At 39.6% G+C, this 22,518-nt stretch overlaps 1 protein-coding gene across 3 annotated transcripts in view; it reads left to right on the forward strand.

The window, feature by feature from the left end:
- The window catches only part of nhsb (Nance-Horan syndrome b (congenital cataracts and dental anomalies)), a 51,967-nt gene that overhangs the window by 27,583 nt on the left and 1,866 nt on the right, over nt 1-22,518 (forward strand). For 2 of the 3 annotated variants that reach the window (XM_088412565.1, XM_088412564.1), the window contains 10 exons: nt 13,357-13,509; nt 13,589-13,725; nt 14,541-14,588; nt 14,771-14,815; nt 14,947-14,991; nt 15,273-15,335; nt 15,685-15,883; nt 16,046-16,177; nt 17,460-17,612; nt 19,338-22,490. In XM_088412565.1, the coding sequence (XP_088268691.1) occupies nt 13,357-13,509; nt 13,589-13,725; nt 14,541-14,588; nt 14,771-14,815; nt 14,947-14,991; nt 15,273-15,335; nt 15,685-15,883; nt 16,046-16,177; nt 17,460-17,612; nt 19,338-22,490 (4,128 nt within the window). Of the gene's footprint in view, nt 1-9,703; nt 9,892-13,356; nt 13,510-13,588; nt 13,726-14,540; nt 14,589-14,770; nt 14,816-14,946; nt 14,992-15,272; nt 15,336-15,684; nt 15,884-16,045; nt 16,178-17,459; nt 17,613-19,337; nt 22,491-22,518 lie in introns of those variants that run through there. The other variant, XM_088412566.1, reaches the window with a different exon arrangement.

Consider the following 22,518-nt stretch of genomic DNA (forward strand, 5'->3'; position numbering starts at 1 on the left):
CATCAAAGGGTCCTTTGATTGTTTCCATTTAAGACAGACTGCTAAATGCTTTTCCATATAATCTACTTGCTCCTGTGGATGCTATTTACATCATAATCCCACAAGTGCTACATTGCAGCACAGTTGAGCAGTTCAACAAGAGTTCAAATCAAGAAAGAGCGCTTACTGGTTGATCTGGTTATTGTACATGATTTTTTAAAATTATTTTTGTTTTAAATAAAGTCTTACTGATCGATTTCTACTCACAGTTACTGTAGCATGATCTGTTTGTGTCAAGGTTCAATGTTTTCATTATATTTAGGACCTACAGATCTATTCAAGGTGTATTAATAGCCTCCCTGAAATTATAAAGAGGGTGATGAATCCTCAATAAATGTTTTAGAGGAAAAGAAAAGCAAATTCTTATTTACCGGGTTAAATGTACAGTTGACTCTCGGTTTAATGGACCGATTTTTTTTGTGTTGTTGCAGTTTTTGAAGGCCTAAAAACACATAATACACACATACAATCACTGTTTTAACCAAATTATCTTGTTGGTGCTTGGTGGGAGCATAATTGTGTGCATCTGGTCGAATTTAAAAAAAAAAAAAAAAAAACACTCTTTATTGTAACAAAAATCTAGTGTCACTCAGCCACGAAAAAAATACACTTTTTCTTAAAATTATCAATACACTGGTAAATTTAAAATCCAGGGTAAAAAAAATTGGAGCTCAGCAGACCAGACTGAGCATCCAAAAACTTCATAGCACTGGTATAAAATAATTGTATGTATTTTGGGTCAAAATTCAGGGTGAAACAACAACATTTACAGTGTTTTTCTTGCTGTCAAATGTCAATAAGGACTAATTTGACGCAAACAGTGTATAAGAGTAAAATCATTCACAAAAATATATGTAGGTTGACTCCAATGATTTAATCGTTTGACACCAAACATGGAGAGGTGTTACTACTACACACTCCCTGTGTGTGATTGTGGGCATGAGCATCGTGATTTGCTCGATGGTTTGCATCACAGCACGGATATACTTTTGTTTTGCATGTCTGAAAGCAGAAAAATGTACCTGTGTGCTATCTGTATATAAGCTTGTCTACATATGGATGGATGGATAAATATTTTGTAATAAATTCTTTTTTTTAGAAAACGGGCAAGCGACACTTTCACCAGTGTTTAAGCTTGAAATCGTGGTTTAAATTATGTACATTCATTTTCCAATCAGATCAGCGTACTGTACAATTTGTTCGGTTCAAAAAGTCCAATTGGTTTTATGGCACATTTATTTCCTTGTTGCGCTGTGTTTATCCCTGCTGACTTTAGGCAGGAGATGGGGCACACCCTGAGCTGGTTACCAGCCAATCGCAGGGCACACAGAGACAAACGCGTGTCCAACATATCCACCAATATATCAAATGAAGTTTTTTGCGTTGTGAAGGAGGAAATTCAATTCGAGAGTCGAGGTAGCACTTTCGCACATCTGTCGCATCTGAAAGCACGAAAATGCACTTGTGCATTATCAGTGTGTACGCTCGTCTGCGAGGGGTGATGAGGTTTATGTGTGTGTGTGTAGGCAAATGTGAGCGAGCGCAAGAAGGCGGGGCGAGCGAGAAGCATGACCTACATTTGGCAAAGCCCATCGTATGAGCATGAAACTGCCTAACATCACCCCAGAGCTTCTCAGCATGGAGCCACGTGATTGGCTGCTTTCAGCTCGAGCCTGACAACAGCACTGGCATCACCCAGGGGTGTGGGGGCAGGGGGGTAAAGATGAGGATATGGGGCGAGGCACTTATATTTGAAAAAAATAAAATGAAGGGAAAAGGACTAGGTCAAGGTTGACACCTGGTTATAAAACATACTGTATTTGTACTGGTTACATTTTTTTTCACCATATTTGAAGCGTGAATTTTGGTCAACAAGTGTCAAAGATAAGGAATTGATCATCTAATTATCAATGAAGTGTCTGTCACATTGTGTAGTTTTCCTACATTTAATACTTTTTATTAGTACTACAGGTTTTTAAGGGTTTTGGGAGGAGAAAAAAGTGATGGATGGATGCTGACTTTGGTGTAGCAAACAGTCACAATACAGAGCCAATTTGTAGCACAACACCTCTGTGGCTGGCAAAGACACAAGTGGGCACACACACACACACACACACACACGCGCACTACTTTGACAATGTGCCTCCGCCTTTCTCTTTCCCAGAGATCCCCAGGCACAAGGCATTGTGGGATTCTCTCTGGCAAGGCTCTGGCTCTTCACAGCTTTAATCTTTAAGTTGTTTCCATAGAAACGATATGTTCACTCAGTAACTGTCAGATGGCTTCTAAAGCAAGACGTATATAGGGGAATGTCCTCAGTCAATGCCTGCCCTCACTCAAGCCAATAATAAAGACATCATCTTAGTCACCGTACAGATGCATTGATCTTGATTATAAATAATGAAGCTTAAGTATTGAGCATGCGGCATGCAGTACTTCAATTATTCATTTTCCTATTCCTGGAATCAGATTTTTTTTGGTTTTTTTTTTGTTACGCCACGAGCCCAGCTAATTTATATGCTGTACATTTGCTGGTTTGTTGAGGACACTTGGAGCTTAGCTAGGGTTATCTAAGGTAGCCCCCACCCTCTGCATCACATCAAGACAGCTACAGCATATATTGAACCCCCACTGTGTTGCGGTTCATCGTTCGCGTCAATGCTTTCTAGCACATTTCCAACTCTTGATTCATTTTTTTAATGGGTGTTGTAAACCAGTTGAATTATAATAGTAGAATTATAATATAAAAGTAATATATTTATGCTAATTTTAGGGATGGCACGGTGAAGGACTGTTTAGCACACACGGAGGTTGTGGGTTTGATTCCGGCACCGGTCTTGCTGTGTGAAGTTTGCATGTTTTGTTTGCATGGATGTTGTATCCACAATTTCTTTAGCAAGTTGTTTTTGTTTTAGCTGACTAAAAGTTCACTTTATTTCTGCCCGGTTCATCAATGCCTTCTAGAGGGATTGATATTTTTACCTGCGCGTCGCTGTGGGTTTTAGTCATGGCAAAGACAGTTAAAGTATGGCAAAACTGTTTTACTCTCTAAATATCATATACATATAGTATTTTTGTTGATATTCCATTAAGAGTATACAAGTATATATAGTGAATTAGTACAGTAATTAAAATAGACATATTTCGACATCTTGTGATAATTAGCAGCAGTCCTTCTCAAAAAGCGGGGTGCAAAATATCGTAACGCAGGGGGCGGCGCGTTACGAAACGGCCTTGATTTGCACTGTGTACTGAACTGCACCAGGTGATGCTGTGACGCTCTCATTGTCAAAGTCTGTGCAGCAAATTGAAAGCACAATATTTTACACTCTTTTCTTAAGGTTAAAATAGTTAAGATGTTGGTGTTAATGTTCCAAATCAATTTACAATTATTATTTATTTTATTTCCAAAATCAAATGGTTCAGTTGGTCAAAATGTTTCAAATTTTAGTGAGGATTCATGTTTAATGTAATGGTTGTTTTTGTTTGTTTGTTTGTTTTTTCAGGCACTTTTGACGCACTGTTTTTTCAGATTCTGAATACCGGTAAACGTAACCTGTACAAACCAATGTAAAAAGTAAAGAACATTTGCTGAAAGTTTATTTAAATGCCTTTTTATTTAAATGATTTTTCTTTCCTTGGGGCGGCTTTGCAAAACATTATTGAGAAACACTGATGTACTGTACAGTGTACACTATCCCTCTCTAGTTTCTTTTTATATTAGGTAGCGAAATGAATTATATGAGCTCTATTAGGTATTGCAAAGTGCTCCATTTGACCAAAAATTTAAAACATGGTCCAAAAAAAAAAGTTCAGACTTTGGGAATGAGGATAGTAAATGAATCGCTAGAACACAAAGTGCAAGTGGTGGTTTACGAAGTGAACAGGGAGCAAAAATTTTGTTAGACATAAAAATTATTTGTGTGGATCGTTATTTAGGCCCTATGAAAATAAAATGCCAACTTCACTTTTAATAAAGGCAACTGGGGGCAGTGAATTAACACATCAACAGGTTTAGCCTCTTGAGTGAGTGTGACTGTTGGCAACAACTTGACCAAAATAAATAAGCATCCAAATATGTAAAATGTAATCTTTAAATTTAAGATTGGATAGTGGAATGAGATACATAATTGATCATTAGATCTGTAATTGTTATGAATGCGCACTACCTGTATATGCACACACACACGCAAGCACACGCACACACAATGACCAGTGGTAGGAGGCTTCCCCTAAAGACAAGTACAAGTCACCCGTTTGCTGCCTGTGCCCGTTTCCATGGAGACACACAGTTAAAAATAACATGGGCGACGGCTCATTTTGTGCCAATCCAACAACATAGCTGATACATCGTCACACGTTTGCAATATACAGTAACATCTTATAGAACCCATTTAACTTAATTTGCTTACCACTACTGTCTCCATCAGGGGTGTCGAATTCACAGCCCTCTTATGGAGGAGCTTTAATCTGGCCCACAAGATGATTCTGTGAAGCAAAAAAATAAGAAATAGGACCGAACCCTCTAGTCCGCTGTCTATAATACTGTAATGGCCTTGCGTGTGTTAAAGAATTCATTCAGTCGTGGTTCTGTCTGATCACTGATTTTCTTGAAAGAAAAATAGAAAAAAACAGATTCACGTTGTGCTCGACTCAGGTCTGATCCACAGGCTTCCTCGTGCCTAACAGCAAACGTTACAATATGCAAAAAAAAAATTACCTTTGCATGCAATGCACTGCAACTTAAAAAATAGAAACTAATGGTTAACAAGCAGGGTCTCAAGCTGCTGTCAGCCACAACTTAGGTTAGTGCTAAATAACAACGAACTCAGTCCTCCTCCGCAGGCTTCCTTTTGCCTAACAACGAATATTACCCATCCATGCATTTTCTAGAACCGCTTATCCTCACAAGGATCGCAGTCCTGCAGATGCCTATTCCAGCTGACTTGGGGCAGTAGGCGGAGGACACCTTGAATTGATTGCCCTGTTGAATTATAAACAGTCAGTCTTATCTTTCATTTTAAATGTGCTTTATTTGCAGCTCAGCTGTTGGCTAAAGAGGTTAACAGTGTTTTGACTTGATTTTAATTTTTAATTTATTATTTATTATTATTTATTTATTTGCAGTTGACCCCTGCTTTTTGGGGGCTGTTTGGGTCCAGGCCAATGTACAAAAATCTACATATATTAATCTGCAAAAATCTACATATAATAATATTAATTAGTTTTTATTTATACAGTACAGTTACTGTGTACAGTGTACATGTCTTTTTACATTTACAATTGTCATAATAGCAACGCCTTGCCCTCTTGAGGATAGAGTTTCCCCCAATTGTCCCCTGAGTAAAAATGAGTTTGACACTCCTAGTCTGTATGCTTTAGTGATAGTTTTCCTTGGCAGCAAAGTTCTTGGACTTACTCAGCAGTTAACTAGCTAAAGTAAGTGCAAGAACAAGGTAGTCATAGACGTTATTTTTTTGCCATCTGGGAAAAGACAGAGAGACATTATTTTTAGGTGAACGCCATTGGTCCATTGTCTTATAATTATGTGCTTTCTCCAATTTCCCCCATCTTTAGAAGTCTTTAGAAACAAAAATGTCATACAAAAAAAACTACATGGACTTAAATAATTATAATCTCTTCTGAATTTACTTTCAAATTTACTTGCTCAAATGAAATTTGGGCCTGATTAGTTGAAGAAGAAACTATTATTCTGTTGAATGAATGACTTCTGGTGAATGCACAGGTTAATTATGCACCTCCTGCCAGCTAATGGAAAAATATTCAAATGTTCTGCCTATCACTGTACATTGCTGGGTGATATAAATGAACACATTAAACATATACATTTTCCTGAATAGAATGAATGTAGATTGTCAGACCGATTCCATTAAATTGGATTATTTTCTGTGAAAACATATGGAAATTTATGGTTTGGTGATTCTACGAATTCAGGCAATATTTTGAAAACCACATTTCTCTCAAATGTCTCTAAAAATGTGTAGCTGTTGGTCAAGTAGAATACGTATAGTTTAATAGATTAGAAGATGTCCCCCTTCTATTTTAAACACAGCTAATACTGAGCCTCCTGAGGAATGTTGCTGTGAAATTGGGTTGGAATACATACATTTTATCTACCATACATTCTGGTAATAATCACAAACCTACACAGAACTTCACAAACAAATAAATACATTTATAAATATACGAAAATGTTCTCAATTCACTGTCGAGGTTTACCATAAAGTATGTCTTCTTACTATAATTGTATCTATTATTTTAATAGTATCATCATGCTCCTTTCATTTTTTTTATTACTTTTCAGTCCTCTAAAATAAAGGTTCATGAAGGTTCATCCTCAATACAGTAGTGTAAGTGTAAAATGTTATGTCACTAGAGGGCAGTAAAAGAACTTTTAGAAGCAGGATAATCCCTTAAACAGCAAACCCGAGTTGTTTTGTTGATATATTCTCCGGTTTGCCAAACTCGCTGTGATGTAACTGATTAAAAAATAAGGCTTATGCTGGACCCCGTGACTTGCTTTTGCCAACCAACGCAGACAGGCCATAAACACGAATCCAAATGAGTATTTCAATCACACACTTGTTATGCCAGAAATGATTTGCAGGTCAGAGGGGGAGCACTGAGGATGTGGAAAAGGGCCGCGATACAATGGTGCAGGTGTGCAGTACAAAAAAAAAGAGATGGGTAGGGAGAATTACATACACAGGAGCTTTATGAATATGGATGCAAAAAAGTACAAAGGCGCATCAAGGCCACACTGAAGGAAGAAAAAAATCATGAGATTGAAGTTGAAAAGGAATAAGAGAGTAGGTCTCTTTCAAGCAACATTGTTTAGTTAAAGGCCACATAATGGATTTACGAAGAACATATATTTTAGCTGATGTTTCACGTGTACTTTTCCACCCATCTCGTGGATGCTTAAGGATCTTTTGTCCTGCATTAGTTTGAATATGTGAGTGTCAAATTACTGGGAAGAGAGAGAGAACTCGGCCGTAAATTGATTAGAAAACAGCATGGATACTAAGACATAGTTATGATCATGGAAGAACTGGTTAAATAATTGACTTTTCTCTTGCTAGCTTTGCTTTTTTTTTTTATTATTCATTGGATAAAAAGCTGCATTAATTTACATTTGTTTGTAGGCTAGTGGCTTAATCCAATTTATAATTACCACCTTTATTTAATGTGGTGTTTATTTTATGTTGTATATTGTTATAAAATACATCAATAAGTAATGCAAACTCAACGACCAATTTAAGACATGCAGGAAAGATTTTGGTTTTCTTTGGAGTTAAGTTTTAATTGTGTTTTCCTAAACTCGCTGGTGAAAAAGCAAATGCAATGTGCTTGCTTGACTTTTGGTTTCAATGTAGCAGTCTGCAATTTAAAGAGATTGTCGTGAAGTTACTGTCCTTTCAAAATAACTCAACACTCGGCCATTAATGTCAAAATGGCAAAGACTACAGGTGACAGCAATCTAGATGCGAGGATGTCCATATTTGACCAAATTAGTCATTTTCCCTCGCCACATAATGTGATTTATTTGTGTTACAAAGCCTCAGGTAAGATTACGAAGCAGATGTGTTAAATTTGGTGTTATCATTCAAGAAAATGACCCAACATACAACCATTAACACATTCACTGCCATGGACGACTATAGATGTCACAGATTCATTCAAGATGGGCTGGCAGCAAATGAATTACAGTAACTTATTAGCTGCCTGCCCAATCAAGCCCGCACTCCTTACGGCTACAAGTCCTAGCAGCCGCCTTGACAATGGCGTCCACTCCAACGAAATGCCCCCCACCTCCACTGGGATTTGGGAGAAATTCTGACGGAGGTGGCAGTTGACATTCCTTCTGACAGTGGCCTCTTCCAGACGTTCCCAGCAGACCCTCACGATACATTTGGGTGTGCCAGGTCTGACCGACATCCTCTCCCACCATCAGAGCCAACACACCACCAGGTGGTAATCAATTGACAGCGCCGCCCGTCTCTTCACCAGATTGTCCAAAACATGCAGCCTCAAATTCGATGATACGACCATGACGTCACTCACAGAACTGTGGCCTAGGGTGTCCTGGTGTCAAGTGGACACATGAACACCCCTATGTTTGAACATGAGATGAGCCCATGGGAAGCGGGACCCACGTAATCACTTTGTGTTGAGCCCAACCGAGCCCCATGGGCGCAGGATCGGCCACAAGGCGTTCGGCGACGGCGGCGAGCCCTGGCTCTAGAGGGGCGCCACTTCCGGGGAGGGGAAAACCAGATCCAAATATATAACTCATCATTTAGAGTCAATGGTCCGTGCTCAGATGACGGGACACAGAGGGGTGTACTGTACTATATTAATTTATTATGACTGATCACAACCATGATCAGTGAATTGACATATACTATCTACATCAAGGGTGTCAAACTGATTTTTATCATGGGCCACATTGTACTTATAGTGTCTGTTAGAGGGCAGGAAGAAATCTAAAATTAGTCTAAAAAAGCTTCAATTTTAACGTACCCCTTTAATTTCTCTAAAATCCTGAAAATTTAGGACTTAAAAATAGAAAAACATGTGTCTAATAAACGCCGTTTTTGTTGTTTTACATCTTTACCTAGTTTTGAAAACAGAGGCCGACAAAAAGTGTTCAAAAGATAGATCGGGAACAGAAAATGGTTATTTTTGAAGACAATCTGCAAGTTTAGCTAGAAACTTGAAATCAAATCAGCATTTGGCGGGCCACATAAAATGATGCGGCGGGCCGGTTCTGGCCCCGGGGCCTTGAGTTTGACATCCGTGATCTACATAATATTCGATCAATATTAATTATGTTATTTTAGCACATGTTTTTTTCAGAAATGGGGATGAAACCCGTAGTACTTCCTAATCAGTTTCCAAAAAGTAGTGTTTCTTTTCATAAAGATTGATGAACCTTGGTCTTGTCTGTGGTTTCTTAAAAAAAAAAAAAAAAAAAAAAAAGTCCTTCTTAATTTTGGGGCTTTTTCAGCAAAGCCATAGTTCCTCAAATCAACTGCCGAGAGAGCTCCAGATTACAGCAGATTACGACCAGGGTCTTTTCTCCTTCTATGTTTTGTAAGATTTTGATTATTTTTCAAATCGCTGAGATCCACTTGCCTTGTGTTTGCATGCCTTTTGTATTTGACAACACAAGTGAGTGGCTGTGTCACACGAGCATACTTCCATTGTCACTTTATAAAAGCACGTGATACACTTTCACAGCATGTGGTGGATTAATGCATTAATACTTTGTAGCTGACTGCCCCCCACCCCACCACACCCCACCTCCCGCTTCCACATATTACTGCATCATGAGGAGATTATGGTCAGGGACAGGCTATGCCCAGGCGGGACCCTACCATCGCACTCAAATATTGGGGGTGGGCGGGGAGAAATTCCACGTGAAAAACGGCTCAGAGAAGCATTTGCAATGAAATATCATTATTTTTAAGTACAAAGTAATTTCCGAAAAAAAAAAACCTACCACTTCCACACCAAGCAAGCAGGGATATTTTCAGTCAGTTGCTGGACCATCTGATAAGGGGAGGAGAGAGAGGGGACAGCAGGTGGGCGGGTGAGAAGGGTGGAGGGGGAGTTTGTGTGACTACAGATGTTGCTCGTCTAAATGTTTGGCTTTCCATAGATATTTTTGCTCTGAGTTTGTGAGAGTGAATTAAGAGCTGCAGCACACAAGCGAAAGGGATGAGTAGTAAACACCGCGAAAGTAGGGACAAGAAGGAACGAGAAAACGGCTGTTAATCATGGCTTTGGCTTGTCTCGGGATTGGCTGTGCTCCTGTGCCATCCAAAGGTAGGGTTCAAACTGACCTTTTTGATAACTTGCAAATTACAAGTTTAGCGTGTTTCTTTAAACAGGAATAACGGATTTGTATTTTAATAAGAAAAAATGTGGTGGTAATGGAAATCTTTACAATGTAAAAGTATGCGTGACATAAGTACTTTATGTGCACTCTGATCTTTGAAGGGTCAATAACGGATCGATTTTGCGGACAAAAAAAATTAAAAAGTGTTCTTATTTTTGCTTTTTGAAAAACGCTTATCAACAAAAAAGATAAAATAACACATTTACACTTAATTATGAATGAGTAACTTTTATAAATTAGTTTTTTTTTTTTCACTTCAATTTAAACTGTGCTTAGCAACCCACTACTTTCCCATCTAGAGAGATTTTGGACAATTTTTCTTTTCAATTCCCGTCATGAATTTTGGTGTGAGACAAATTTGCCTGCTGAAACGACACATTTGAGGCAGCCTGGTGATCAGTGCGCAAGTGTATCAGGCTGTGAGGTCAGTGTTCAGCCATTTACATCTATTACGCTAGCTTGCACTGCTAGCTAACAGCTAATTTATGCTAGACGCAGCCATAATGGAGCCACTTGTAACAGAAACACTTCTAAAACGTGCTGTATGTAATTGTCAGAATAATTAAGTAATTTATTAGACATACATGTCCTTATATTATCTGCTAAAGTAAGGTTCATTTTCTAGTTTATTTTGTAGTCCTTCTTATTTAGATTCCGGCGAGTTTTATTGATATGCAAAGCATTGCATATGGCTTGAAATGTATTTTCTGACATGTACACCAAATAAGCGGGTAACCAGGGCAAGAAAAAACATGTATTTTTTTTTTATTTTTATCCAAGGTACTTGAACTACTCAGCCTTTTTTCAGCCTAATAACATTGCTATAATCAATGCTTTAAATGCATTTGAAAAACACCCGTAATTCAAAATTTTGCATGGCCATGACTAAAATATGCACTCAGTATCCCCTGTGGATTTTTTTTTTTCAGCCATGTAGCCTCTAGCTAGAGCAAATTTTGGGCTGAAAACTGGTTGTTTGAACACACTTTGGTATTACATTTTTAGGTTTATTTTACTCACTAACTTCAGAAACTACATTTGTAATGTTTCGTTAGACTTTTTTTTTAAATTCAGAAACCCCAAAAGATTGTGTTATATCGTTTGTTTTATTGCAGGCTCATCTGCCAGAAAATTGAGTCACAAAAAGAGAATTTATCAATAAGTTGATTCATGTTCAAATTAATTTGCTCTTAACTTAAAAAGAATAATTTACTGATTTTGCTAACACTCTATCTGCAGAGACCCTGCAACAAGGAGCAATCAGACGTAACCTACAGAATTATGTGATATACGAGTATGACGTGACTACTTTTGTGCTCATCACAGAACTGACTTACTGGGGGTCTTTCTAGTAAACTTGTGTCAACAAGTGTATGTAAGAATACTCTGTGACAAGGTTTTGCACTTAGCACTGTAAAGAGTGCTGCTTGACCCAGATACACACTAATACATTCTCATTATTAACTTTTCTTCACCAACATCCTGACTTCGTTTGTTTCAGTGCGGTTTGATTTTGTGTTCATGGAATTTTTATTTGACACTTCCACACCTTTGTCTTGTATTGTAACTGTGTTTTTATATATAATAACTAGTAACTAGTAATAATTAGTATTTATTAAACACTCTCATTTATTTCCTTGTTATTCCTTCTCGCTGAATAGGTTCCACCAAACTGTACAAGCTTCCATGAATATGCAGATGACTCACAAATGTATGTCTTTTCAAAACCAGAACAACTCACCGAAACACAATCTTGTTTTACAGTTGTTGAAAATTAGTAGGAGGAAGATCAGAACAAAGACATTGGGTCATATGTATCATTTTATGCCACCAAAGTTTTGAAAGTGACTTTTTAAGATCAACCACCAATTATACATCTATTGCAAATAACAAATATACATCTATTGTAACATAAGGCAAAGTAACTGTGGGCATGTGTAATTGTGATGCAGACTATGCTAACTCGTGCTCCAATTTAATCACCACAGATGGCCCTAGATGATCCTATAATGCAGTCATTTGCGCCTTTAGACAAAATGCTCTAAGTTAAGGTCTGGCTGTTGTAGTCTCGCAGCAACCAGACCTACTGTATGTGCTGCTACAACACACTTTTGGGACTGAAATAGTACAACATTGGATGCTTTATGAGAATAGCCAGTCAAGTGTGATGTTTAAATGACACAGAACCAAAAATACTCGCTGAATCAGACTTGGTTGCTTGGACTACGCTAATCTTTTGCAACAACAAAGGCACAACATGTATGAACGTGCCCAAGTTATGGAACGTTTTGGGGATTTGTATTGGAAATACATTTTATTGTCTTGTATGAGCTATCTTTGGCTGCCTCATGATTAGATTCTGATTTTCAGGTCATACACATGATTTGAATCCACCATGCACACTTGCACATTATTCACAAGGATCTTTCACATTATTGTAGGTATCTGAACATAACCTACCCACTTACGGTTCATACTCGCGCTCTGTTACTTATGTGTTGTTTATACCTTATACCATATCAACATTCCTCTTGATATGTCAGCTTCATAGATTGATAGAAAATCCACAATATTGTCTCAATGTATGTATGTTTCAATATTTGCTGTTATTAACGTTTGATATATAGATGGACCGTTTTTCTGTCTGAGGGTGAAATATCCAATTGTATTTGAATGCACCATAGCGTTAGAGGTGACCTACGTTAACATTTTTTACAATGCAACTAGCAGTTTCTTAGCTTCCTGAATCAGCAATTGAATTTTTCTTTTTTTTTATGGTGGTGGCCTATGTTTGTGTGTGACTCTTTCCTATTCATAGTGCACATTAATTTATAAAATCGCCCTCGAGACATTTTTATATTGGTTCAGAATCATAGTAAATGAGAATCTTGATTATTATGTAAATGTATTTTTTGGGGCACACCTCGCGATAGCAAAATATCGAGATGTGAGCAAAAACATGGCAGGACGACCCTCCATAACTTTTGCTAACAACTCAGGCTAAACTTAGCCTAGACATACATTACATAGCTCTTGAAATAGTGGTTTAGCGTCAAGATACTGTACTGTCTTACCACCAATTACTACTTTCCCATAAACCAGGCCTGCGGCGCCATCCTGTTCTACCTCAAGGTGTGCACAAAATACATTGATATTACGTGAATAAATGAATCAAATCATTGAGGATATGTTCCAAAGGAAAAAGGAACACGCAGAGATTCGTGTGTCGGATAATTTGAATTTTGGTTGGCTTAGTGATGTTGGAATGAAATCTCAATGGATACTTTAAATGCCAACACGCCCCCCAAACTGAATTCAAAGTTAAGTTCCTCGCTCTCACGTTTCTCACAGGTATGCTTTATGTTCCCCTACCTTTTTTGTCTCATTTTCAGCGGTGTCGAATTTGGACATAGAGCGCAAGCTGTCAGTTCACTATCAGGCCCCGTGGCACCAACAACACAATGTGTTCCATCCATCCACCCGACCACCATGTCTGGAGGAACTGCACAAAAACGCTCAGTTCAGCCTCCGAGCCCTGCACAGAGGTGATAACGATTGTGGCCTGGAGTACCCATCCATCTATTTGAATGCACATTTTCATGCATGCTCTTTTACAATTTTCAGATGAAAAACAGAACGAGCGGTCCACAAGTCGGGAGAGGAACAGGGTGACTATCTCCATCTCAACGGTGCCCCCTATACCCACGATCCCCTCACCACATTCCATCAGGCGGCAACAGAGAAGTCGGCTGGCACGAGCGGTAAGCAAAACGCAATCACCAAGAAAGCATGAAAGGGCAATCGATTATCATTAACCTGGTAAATTTACTCACCGACAGTGAACCCCCGCTATATAGCTGTCCGTCTTTTGTGAACCCTGCTATTCCATAGAATATCAAGATATACATTTTTAATGTATTTGTTCGCTAAAAAGAACAAATCGGAATTTAAAGTTGTGAGCTTTCACATTGTGCAATAAATGTCAGGCAGCACTGTCGTCTGCTGGACAGAGATGTTCAAATTAGAAAGTAATGACTACTGCAAAAAGAGAAAAGAACAAAAACCTGGGGTTTAATATAAAGCCAAGGTCTAGACTAGATGAGTAGATGCCTCCAAGACAGAGATCTTGTAAATGCGGGGAATGAACAGACACACTGAAGAGTTTTTGACTGGAATTAATTAAGAGGCATATTTATTAGGCATTTTCAACAGTAAAATGTTAATATTTTGTGATACCTATTTATAGAATATAAATCTGATGCAAAATGACATCACATGCTCAGGTATCAGCCGATCACGGCTCAGCTTGCAAACATCTCATGACCAAACACAGAAGGCTGGTGAGCCACGATTGCTTTTTAGCAAAAAGCCTAAAGGTGCAGGTACATTAGAATATTTCCAAGTATGTTTAATCTTTCAAAGTATTTGCAAGTATGTTCAAGTGTACATACAAATACGTTCAAACTTACTTGCAAATACATTTGAACCTTCTCTCAAGTGGGTTTGGTTTGTACACTTTGTACTACTTGCTGAGTATAAGACTGACCTGAAATCTTCTTGTGTTGTTGCCATGCAGCAAGAAAGAGAAGAGCGAGAGCGAGAATTAGATTATCAACCTAGGAAGGTAAAAAAAAAAGAAGTTTACACCATCCCATTATGTGCAAACTGTCATTCCATTTCACATTTAATTATATTTTTTTTTATATCATGATTTTACTGGTAAATGTATCTCATTAAAGTGTCTTTGTCAAATAAGCTTTTCAGTCACACTCACTGCCTACATTATTTCTGTTTCTTTTTTTTAAGGAGAAGACAGTGAGAGAAACTGAGATCCAAACAGTTCAAAGAAAAGTAAGAATGAGAAGCCAGAACACGTTTCAGATATTTGTCCCTGCAAACATATTCAAAGTATAGCAGAAATTGATGTTGTAAGACTGCGCACTTCCTGTTAACTGTTATTATTGTCTTTACCGCCTCTGTAGGAGAGACCAGGGAGAGAAGAGGATATTCAGACAATACAAAGAAAGGTAAGGAAGATTCTGAATAGATGCACTTCAAAGACTCAAACATTGAGTCATAGCTATTCTCCAAAGAACAAATTAAAAGAATTCAAAATGAGGATTTCTGCAATAATAAGGACGATAGTTATACAAGAAAATAGGACACATAAGGACCTTGTATTTTGGTTTCAGAACATGTTTTGTTGAGCTGTTGGTAATGCAATGAAACTCATTAATTCATCCTTTTATTTGTATTATTTCTCATGGCATCTTTTGTCTTTTCTTTTGTTGACACCAATTATTTATAGTTTGAGTGCTTTTACTCACTTCATCCTATTGAGGGGTGCATCTTCATTCCGTGGAAGAGAAAGGTATTGGACCCGTGTTGTGTTGTATTCAACCGCAGTTTAACCCATTTTTACATTTGTTCACCTATTACTTTTTCTGTTGGATTCATACCTCCATTTATATAAGAATCATTCCTGAGTTTGAGGATCCACAATTGGCCTCAATTCTCTCTCTCTTTCGCTCTTGCTGTCTCTCTCTTTATATATATCTATATATATCTATATCTATATATATATATATATCTATATCTATATATATATATATATATATTTGTCTCTGTATACTTTTTCTATTTAGTTTGTAGATGGCAACTCTAAGGATGTCTACTTACCAATTTTATTACTAAATCTAATGGTTGACTTTGACTTAAAGGCTACCTCAACGGGCGAGGGAGACGATGAGGAGGTGCTTACAAGTCACAAAACAACAAAGACCCCAGCACCCACTGTCCCCGCCACCCAGGACAAAGAGCTAAAATGGTCAAAGGAAAACGTGTCCCATTCCGATCAGAAGATAATTTCAGACGATTCTCGTGCCATATCTTCATGTATCATACCTATAAATGTCACAGGTAAAATCCAAAAGTCCATTATGATTCATTATATTCGACAACAATAAAAATGCCCTAAATGTCATTCTTCCTCCCGGAAATTTGGAAAAAAAATTTTTTATAGTGACCACTACTATATAAAAATAAAAAATCTTTAATAATGCTGTACTTTTACTGTCTCAGGTGTTGGTTTTGATAGAGAGGCTAGTGCACGTTGTTCCCTTGTCCACTCCCAGTCGGTTCTTCAGAGAAGAAGGAAATTGAGAAGGAGGAAGACCATCACTGGAATACCCAAACGAGTGCAACAAGACATGGGTATGTTGGCTCATACTCTTATTCTTTTTTTTCAGCACCACTTTAATAAATTTAGGAATGGCTCAGATCTGGGGAAGCACCGTGTCATTACCCTCATCTAGTGCTTCATTGTAGACTAATAAGAGCCTATACAACAAACCTAACTTAAAGGGGACATATTACGCAAAACAGACATTTTAATTAGCCAAGACTGAATTTGAGATGTTGGGTCTCTGCAGTGTCTTTTTAGCCATCAAATGTGGGGCAGGGATGCTGTTGGGAGGGGGATTCTGTTTACCCTGCACATTATCCATTGCATGCACTACGTGCACGGGCAAGCGGTTATTGTAGTTTGGTGGTTTGGTAATGACGTGACAATTCATATTCAGGCTTCTATACTGTAGCTCTGCACTCACATGGCACGCCCAGCCGTCGACAGACTGGTGTGGAATTGTGGCTGAGACAAGATCCTGCCACATCCCCTGACTAAGGGTGTTTTGTTATTGTATTGCACTAGTAGTACCATAAAAGAGCAGCAGAAAAAGAAAAAACCTACTGAAAGGAATTTTAAACATAGCTAGAATTTTCCTCACCTTTATTTGTATATTAAGATAAGGTCATTAAAATATTGATGATGCAAGATGTCAATGAATCCTTTCCCCAAATTATGTTCCCCTATGAACTATTTTAAAAATGATACACAAGCTTTAAAAAAATTCCATGGACACAATAAACATTGTAAAATATTTTCTCTGGAAAAATTACACTTGCAAATTGACTTACAAATCTGCTACATCTTCATAAACCAAGGAATTAAACCATATATATATATATATATATATATATATATATATATATATATATATATATATATATATATATATATATAATATATATATATATTTATATATATATATATATTTATATATCAACTACCCCCATCTCCAAACAAAGGCACAGAAAGGCAACAAAAGATCTGAGCTATCTCCTGGTTCATCTTTACTTTTTTTTGCTTTATTTTTTCATGTGCAAGCAGTCTTACCAAACAATGTACAATTGTGATGTACATTGTACTTTATTTCTGCATTTCAAATGAGACTTTCAAAAAGGTTTTGTTCTATTATCAACCATTTTAATTTGGGACTCAACATTTATTTATTCATTTGTTTGTTTCCAAGATAGAACATGGTAAAGCACATTATTACAGTCTTGTGGTTCATCATCTCTCCCTCATATCCCATGATGAAAATGACTTTAACATGACATTACTGAGACTCAGCATGCTATGTCATTTTACATTCAGACTCAGATGAATCACCAGTAGCAAGAGAGCGGACAGTAATTGTCCATGCCAATCCGCACCAACTCTCGCTGTGTCAGGAAGACTTCTCAATTAGTGGTCGCCTTCACCACACTCGAGACTCTGGCTGCCAAACAGATGATTTCCTCATAGCATGTAAGTTCCTTTGAATGTTTCCTCATGTCATTCCTTCCCATTTGTCCACCAGGTTGTTAAAAGAACTACCCACTAATGCCAACACATCAAAATTCCGAATTAAATTTCATAGAAATTTGCTGTGACTGGATAATTCAATGTCACCATTTTACTGTTGCTACTATAAATTTGAAAACAACAAACATCTGTTAGCCTCTCCAATATTAAGCAACCACTTCCATTTTTTATTTTTTTTTATTAAGTAGAGTGAACACGAAGTAAAGTAAATGATGCCTCTCTCAAAACACTCCCACCTACACAAGGGGATTTGAATTCAAGATACAAACCACAAGACGGCGGCAAAGCACTTCAAATTCAGACTGGTAGTTCAATTTATTTATTATCGGTGGTCTGTAGCAACACGATAAAGAATAATCAGCAAAGCCCTAACAAGCTGAAACTACAATCAAACCCATGTTACCTAAAGTAACACAATTAAAACTACCTTCAAATATGAAATGAGGTTCATCAGTTGTATTAGCTAGCATACAAGTTTAAAGAACGTGCTAGCATAATATGACGTGATAGCACATATGAGCAAATATACACATACTAGCACGTTAAACATAAAAACCTATCACCAACAGCAATTTTCTAAAGATGGTGCCAAAGAAATTCACACAGTAACACATTATTGGCTAGCATACAAGCTTAAAGGTACACTGTGTAATTATATTTTTTAAAATGTACATAGATGTTCTATCACATCTGTTTCTGCATGTTATTGAAGTTCATAGTGAGTTTTAAAAATGAAATATTTTTTGTTCACCACTAGATATCACAAAATCTTACACAAAATACCTTTAAATAACATGCAAGCACAATTAGACGTGATATCACATATGACCAAACATATGCTAACTGACAAAAAAACCTAACAGCAACAGCAACAGATAGTGCCAGGGTAGCACTTGTACTGCTTTGGTTTGAATACAAAACGGTGAGCTTTTTTTTAGTAAGATTAAAGGGGCACTGTGTAAGATTTAGTGACATCTAGTGGTGAAGTAAAAATTTTTGTTTTAAAAATCCACAAAAGTTTGGTAATGTGCAAAAACATATGTTCTATGAGCCTGATAATCTGTAATCATATCACATAACTCATGCTCACCTAACAGGAGACTGACATGTTTTGCTATCATCTTTGTGATATGGATACTCAAAGGAAAGAAACTAAAGCCCGTATCCCATTGAGGGTCAAACGCCATTAAGTGTCCGCAAAGGTAGCAGCTCTTTTGATCTGTAGGGTTCATTCAGGGTTACGAGAGGTTGCCAAAATGTTGCCAGAGAGTCGCCAGATGTTCACCTGTAAGGTGCTCATATTGCAATTAAATTTTGAACATGTTTTGAACATCTGGCAACCTTGAACAAACCCTTAGATCTGCTACCTTTCCCGGACACTTGCCAGCTTCGCCCCTCACTGGGATACGGGCTTTAACGAGCATAGTGTAGTGATAGTTGGCTTGCAAAGGTGGTGTCTGGAGATACTGTCATGTGAGTGCTTAAAAATGGTTGTTTTAGTTGACCATTGGATGGCACTAAATTCTACACACTTTCACTTAAAAAACAAAATCTGCAAATAGGTAAATTTGCAAATGCAAAAATGCAGATCTTATTTGTAGCTATAGGATTGGGTCAATCAAGTGATGTCATGAAGGTGTCCCTCTGTTCTCACTGTTTTCTCTGCAGGTACTGCTGCTCCATCCAGGAGACGTATTCGAGCTCAACGAGGCCATCAGGGAATCCCAGCATCTCTTTCCCACTCCACAGGCAACATTTCTTCCCTTGGCGACCAATCTGACTCAACGTACACAAGTACCGCAACCCACACCGGACGTTTGCGATCTCGGAGCCTCCCACGAGAAGGCGGACGCCTCATGGATAGCGATGAGGACGACGATGACAATTACGATGATGACGATGACGAGGATGAGGAATTGTCACCGTATGAGCAGGAGGACTTTATTCCCCCCGGCCCGAGTCCAAGGCTGAAGATGATGATGATGAAGGATGAAGAGGAGAGTACTGATGACCAGGCGGCTCCTGAGCCATTGCAGTTAGGAAGCCTAAAACGGCTGCAACGATCTGGGGAAAGAGATCGAGGAGGAGGGAGCCCAGAGCATTGCTGGATGGAGAGAGGCCGATCTCGCTTGCCCCGCAAAGCAGACATGGGCAGCTGCGAGATCTCTTCAAGTTCAGATACTTTTAGTAGCCCAATTCACTCTGTGTCTACAACCGGAGTTCTGAGTAGCCACGTAGACCACAAAGAAGACCACCAGTCATCCAGTGGCAATTGGAGTGGGTCCAGTTCTACCTGCCCATCCCAAACCTCTGAAACCATTCCCCCACCCTCTTCTCCACCGCTTACAGGTTCGTCCCACTGTGACTCAGAGCTCTCACTCAACACTGTACCAAACGCCATGGATGAGGGATTTCCCCTGGACCCCTCGTACCATTCTGAACTGAGACCTCAAGGACCAGGTCAGCGGTCAAGCTCATTCACATCTTCGGCAACAGACCAGCTGGATGACGCCGGGGTCAGTACAGCCAGTGAGGGAGAGTGGGCATATCCTCCTGACCAGGACCAGCTTGATGCAGACCAATACCATGACCAGAGCCAAAACACTCATCAAACCCAGGACTACAGCTCCAAACAAGCTTTAGAAGACCAAACGTGTTTCGGTGAAAAGACCAAGAACACGGACAAAGACACTGGCTCTCATTGCTCATCTAATGCGGAGACTTTGTACACATCCGAGCAATTTGGGAAAAGTAATCAGAGTTATGGACACTACATATATAACTATGCAGAACAGGGGACTGATTGTGTTCAATCTAACAACGTGGCAGCACATCCTATTTCCCATGGTGTTTACTCCTCAGCCTCACCCGACTACAAAACGGGCACCATGACGTTGGGGAGGCCCTGTCGTCCACTGAGGAAACCCAAAGTAAAACCTCCCCCTCCCACGCGAACGTCCTCTCTGAAGGAGGCTAGTAGTAGTGTTGATGTAGGAACAGACACGCAATCAGACCAAGACCAACCAAAGACAGTTAGTGAACAAGACCTTACATTGTCTTCCACGGATATTAAGTTGGAACTGGAACTTGGAGGCATTCCAGGACCGTTAGAAACATCTTGTCTTGTTGCAGAGCCTATGGGAACATGGGTCATGGGGCTAGGAGAAACTGTGGATATCGTGGAACCCATGTCCTTTAGCTCAGCCGACACACACTCATTTAAGGACGAAGGAGCTGTGCAATCTGACTATGCAGACCTGTGGCTTCACAATACGGAGTTGAAGTCCAACAATTGTGAGTACAAATCACTGTCCAACTCCAGCACGGCAACGGGCACAACCGTTATGGATTGTATGAAGTCACCGGACAGCTCATCCTCCTCCACCGACACGCAATCTCAGCCTCTCTCACAGACTTCTGAGACCAGAGCTGCTAGTCCACCTCAGCCGCCTGGAGACTTCAAGCTTGGCTCACCCGAGAAGTTGGCCGGTTTGGCGTCGCCATCCAGCGGTTACTCGAGTCAATCAGAAACACCAACTTCTACTCTGCCCTCAACTTCAGCAGCGTTCTTTCCAGGCCCGTTGTCCCCCTCCACCGGCAAAAGAAAGCCCAAAGTGCCCGAGAGAAAGTCTTCTCTTTCGTCCTTGCAACACGCTCCTAGAGATGGGACTTCAACCGCCTCCACTTACAAGAGAGACCCCGACTTCCCACCGCCACCTTCTCAGCTGGATCTCAATATTCTTCATGGTGGCTATGTCAGACATACACTGTCGCACAGAACACAACACCTGCACACACTTCACCACAGCAAACACAGAGCAGCAAACATCATTCCCACTGGAACGAAGACCTTGGTCGCTGAAACACTAAATAGCAACCCTCCACCATGTGCAAACTCTTCGGCTTTGATCCCAAGCTCGAATATGTTGCCCATAACGCCATCGATTCTACGTTCAGTGCAGCTGCACTCTGTCAGCAAATCGAATATTGTGACCAGCTCAGATTTGGACTCTGCGGGTGGAGCAGCAACTGTTACCAAACCCAAAAACCCTGCCAGTGGGGCAACTCTAGCCCCGCCCCCAATCAACACTAGGCCGCTCCCTCCTCGCAGACCGCCCCCCAGACCTCCAACTCAGGACCACACCTCCTCCCCTGATCACGCTCAACCGCCTCCCCCCGGACGCCACCCCGATGGGCCTCCTTCTTACGAAAGCCTGCTACTCAGACAAGATCGATACGGGCCCGGAACCTTCTGGTCGATGACGGCGTTCAGGACTCGCATCGACCCCTTTTCAGAGCTCTCTGATGACAGTTCGCCTTTGCACCGGCCAGTGCCACGTGCCCCTCACCCTTCGCCAGTGGATCTACACACACATATCCGCTCGCACACAGAATTTAGAGGGCTCACGCATTCATCTCGCACTCACTCTGAGTTTCGGATCTTGGGGGAGCGTTCTTTTTCCCAAGATGATGATGATGATGATGAGGAAGATGAGGAAGAAGAAGAACCAATTAAAGAACCCCAGAGGGCCACATGTCATAGGGTGGGCATGCGAATAGATCACCCTCCCCCTCCAGCCTATGACTTTTCTGGAGGATCCCACCTGGACTCAGGGCCCTGGACTAGTCCAGTCAAAGTGCCTGGTACCACAGTGGAAACATCGCATCCTTACCTAATCAGCGATGCAAGGAGAATAAGACAAGTGGTGCAGGAAGAAGAGGAAGAGACATCAGGTGCTACCAGAAGTGCCCATCACCTGCTGCCACATGAGAATAAAGATGACTCCACCACTCCTGACACGGAAGATTATTTCAGTAAAGGTACGCTTGTGCATGTTAGAATGTAAAT

The sequence above is a fragment of the Hippichthys cyanospilos genome, chromosome 4 (assembly GCF_059441005.1).
Source record: "Hippichthys cyanospilos isolate Australia breed blue-spotted pipefish chromosome 4, RoL_Hcya_1.0, whole genome shotgun sequence".
Taxonomy (NCBI): Eukaryota; Metazoa; Chordata; class Actinopteri; order Syngnathiformes; family Syngnathidae; genus Hippichthys; species Hippichthys cyanospilos.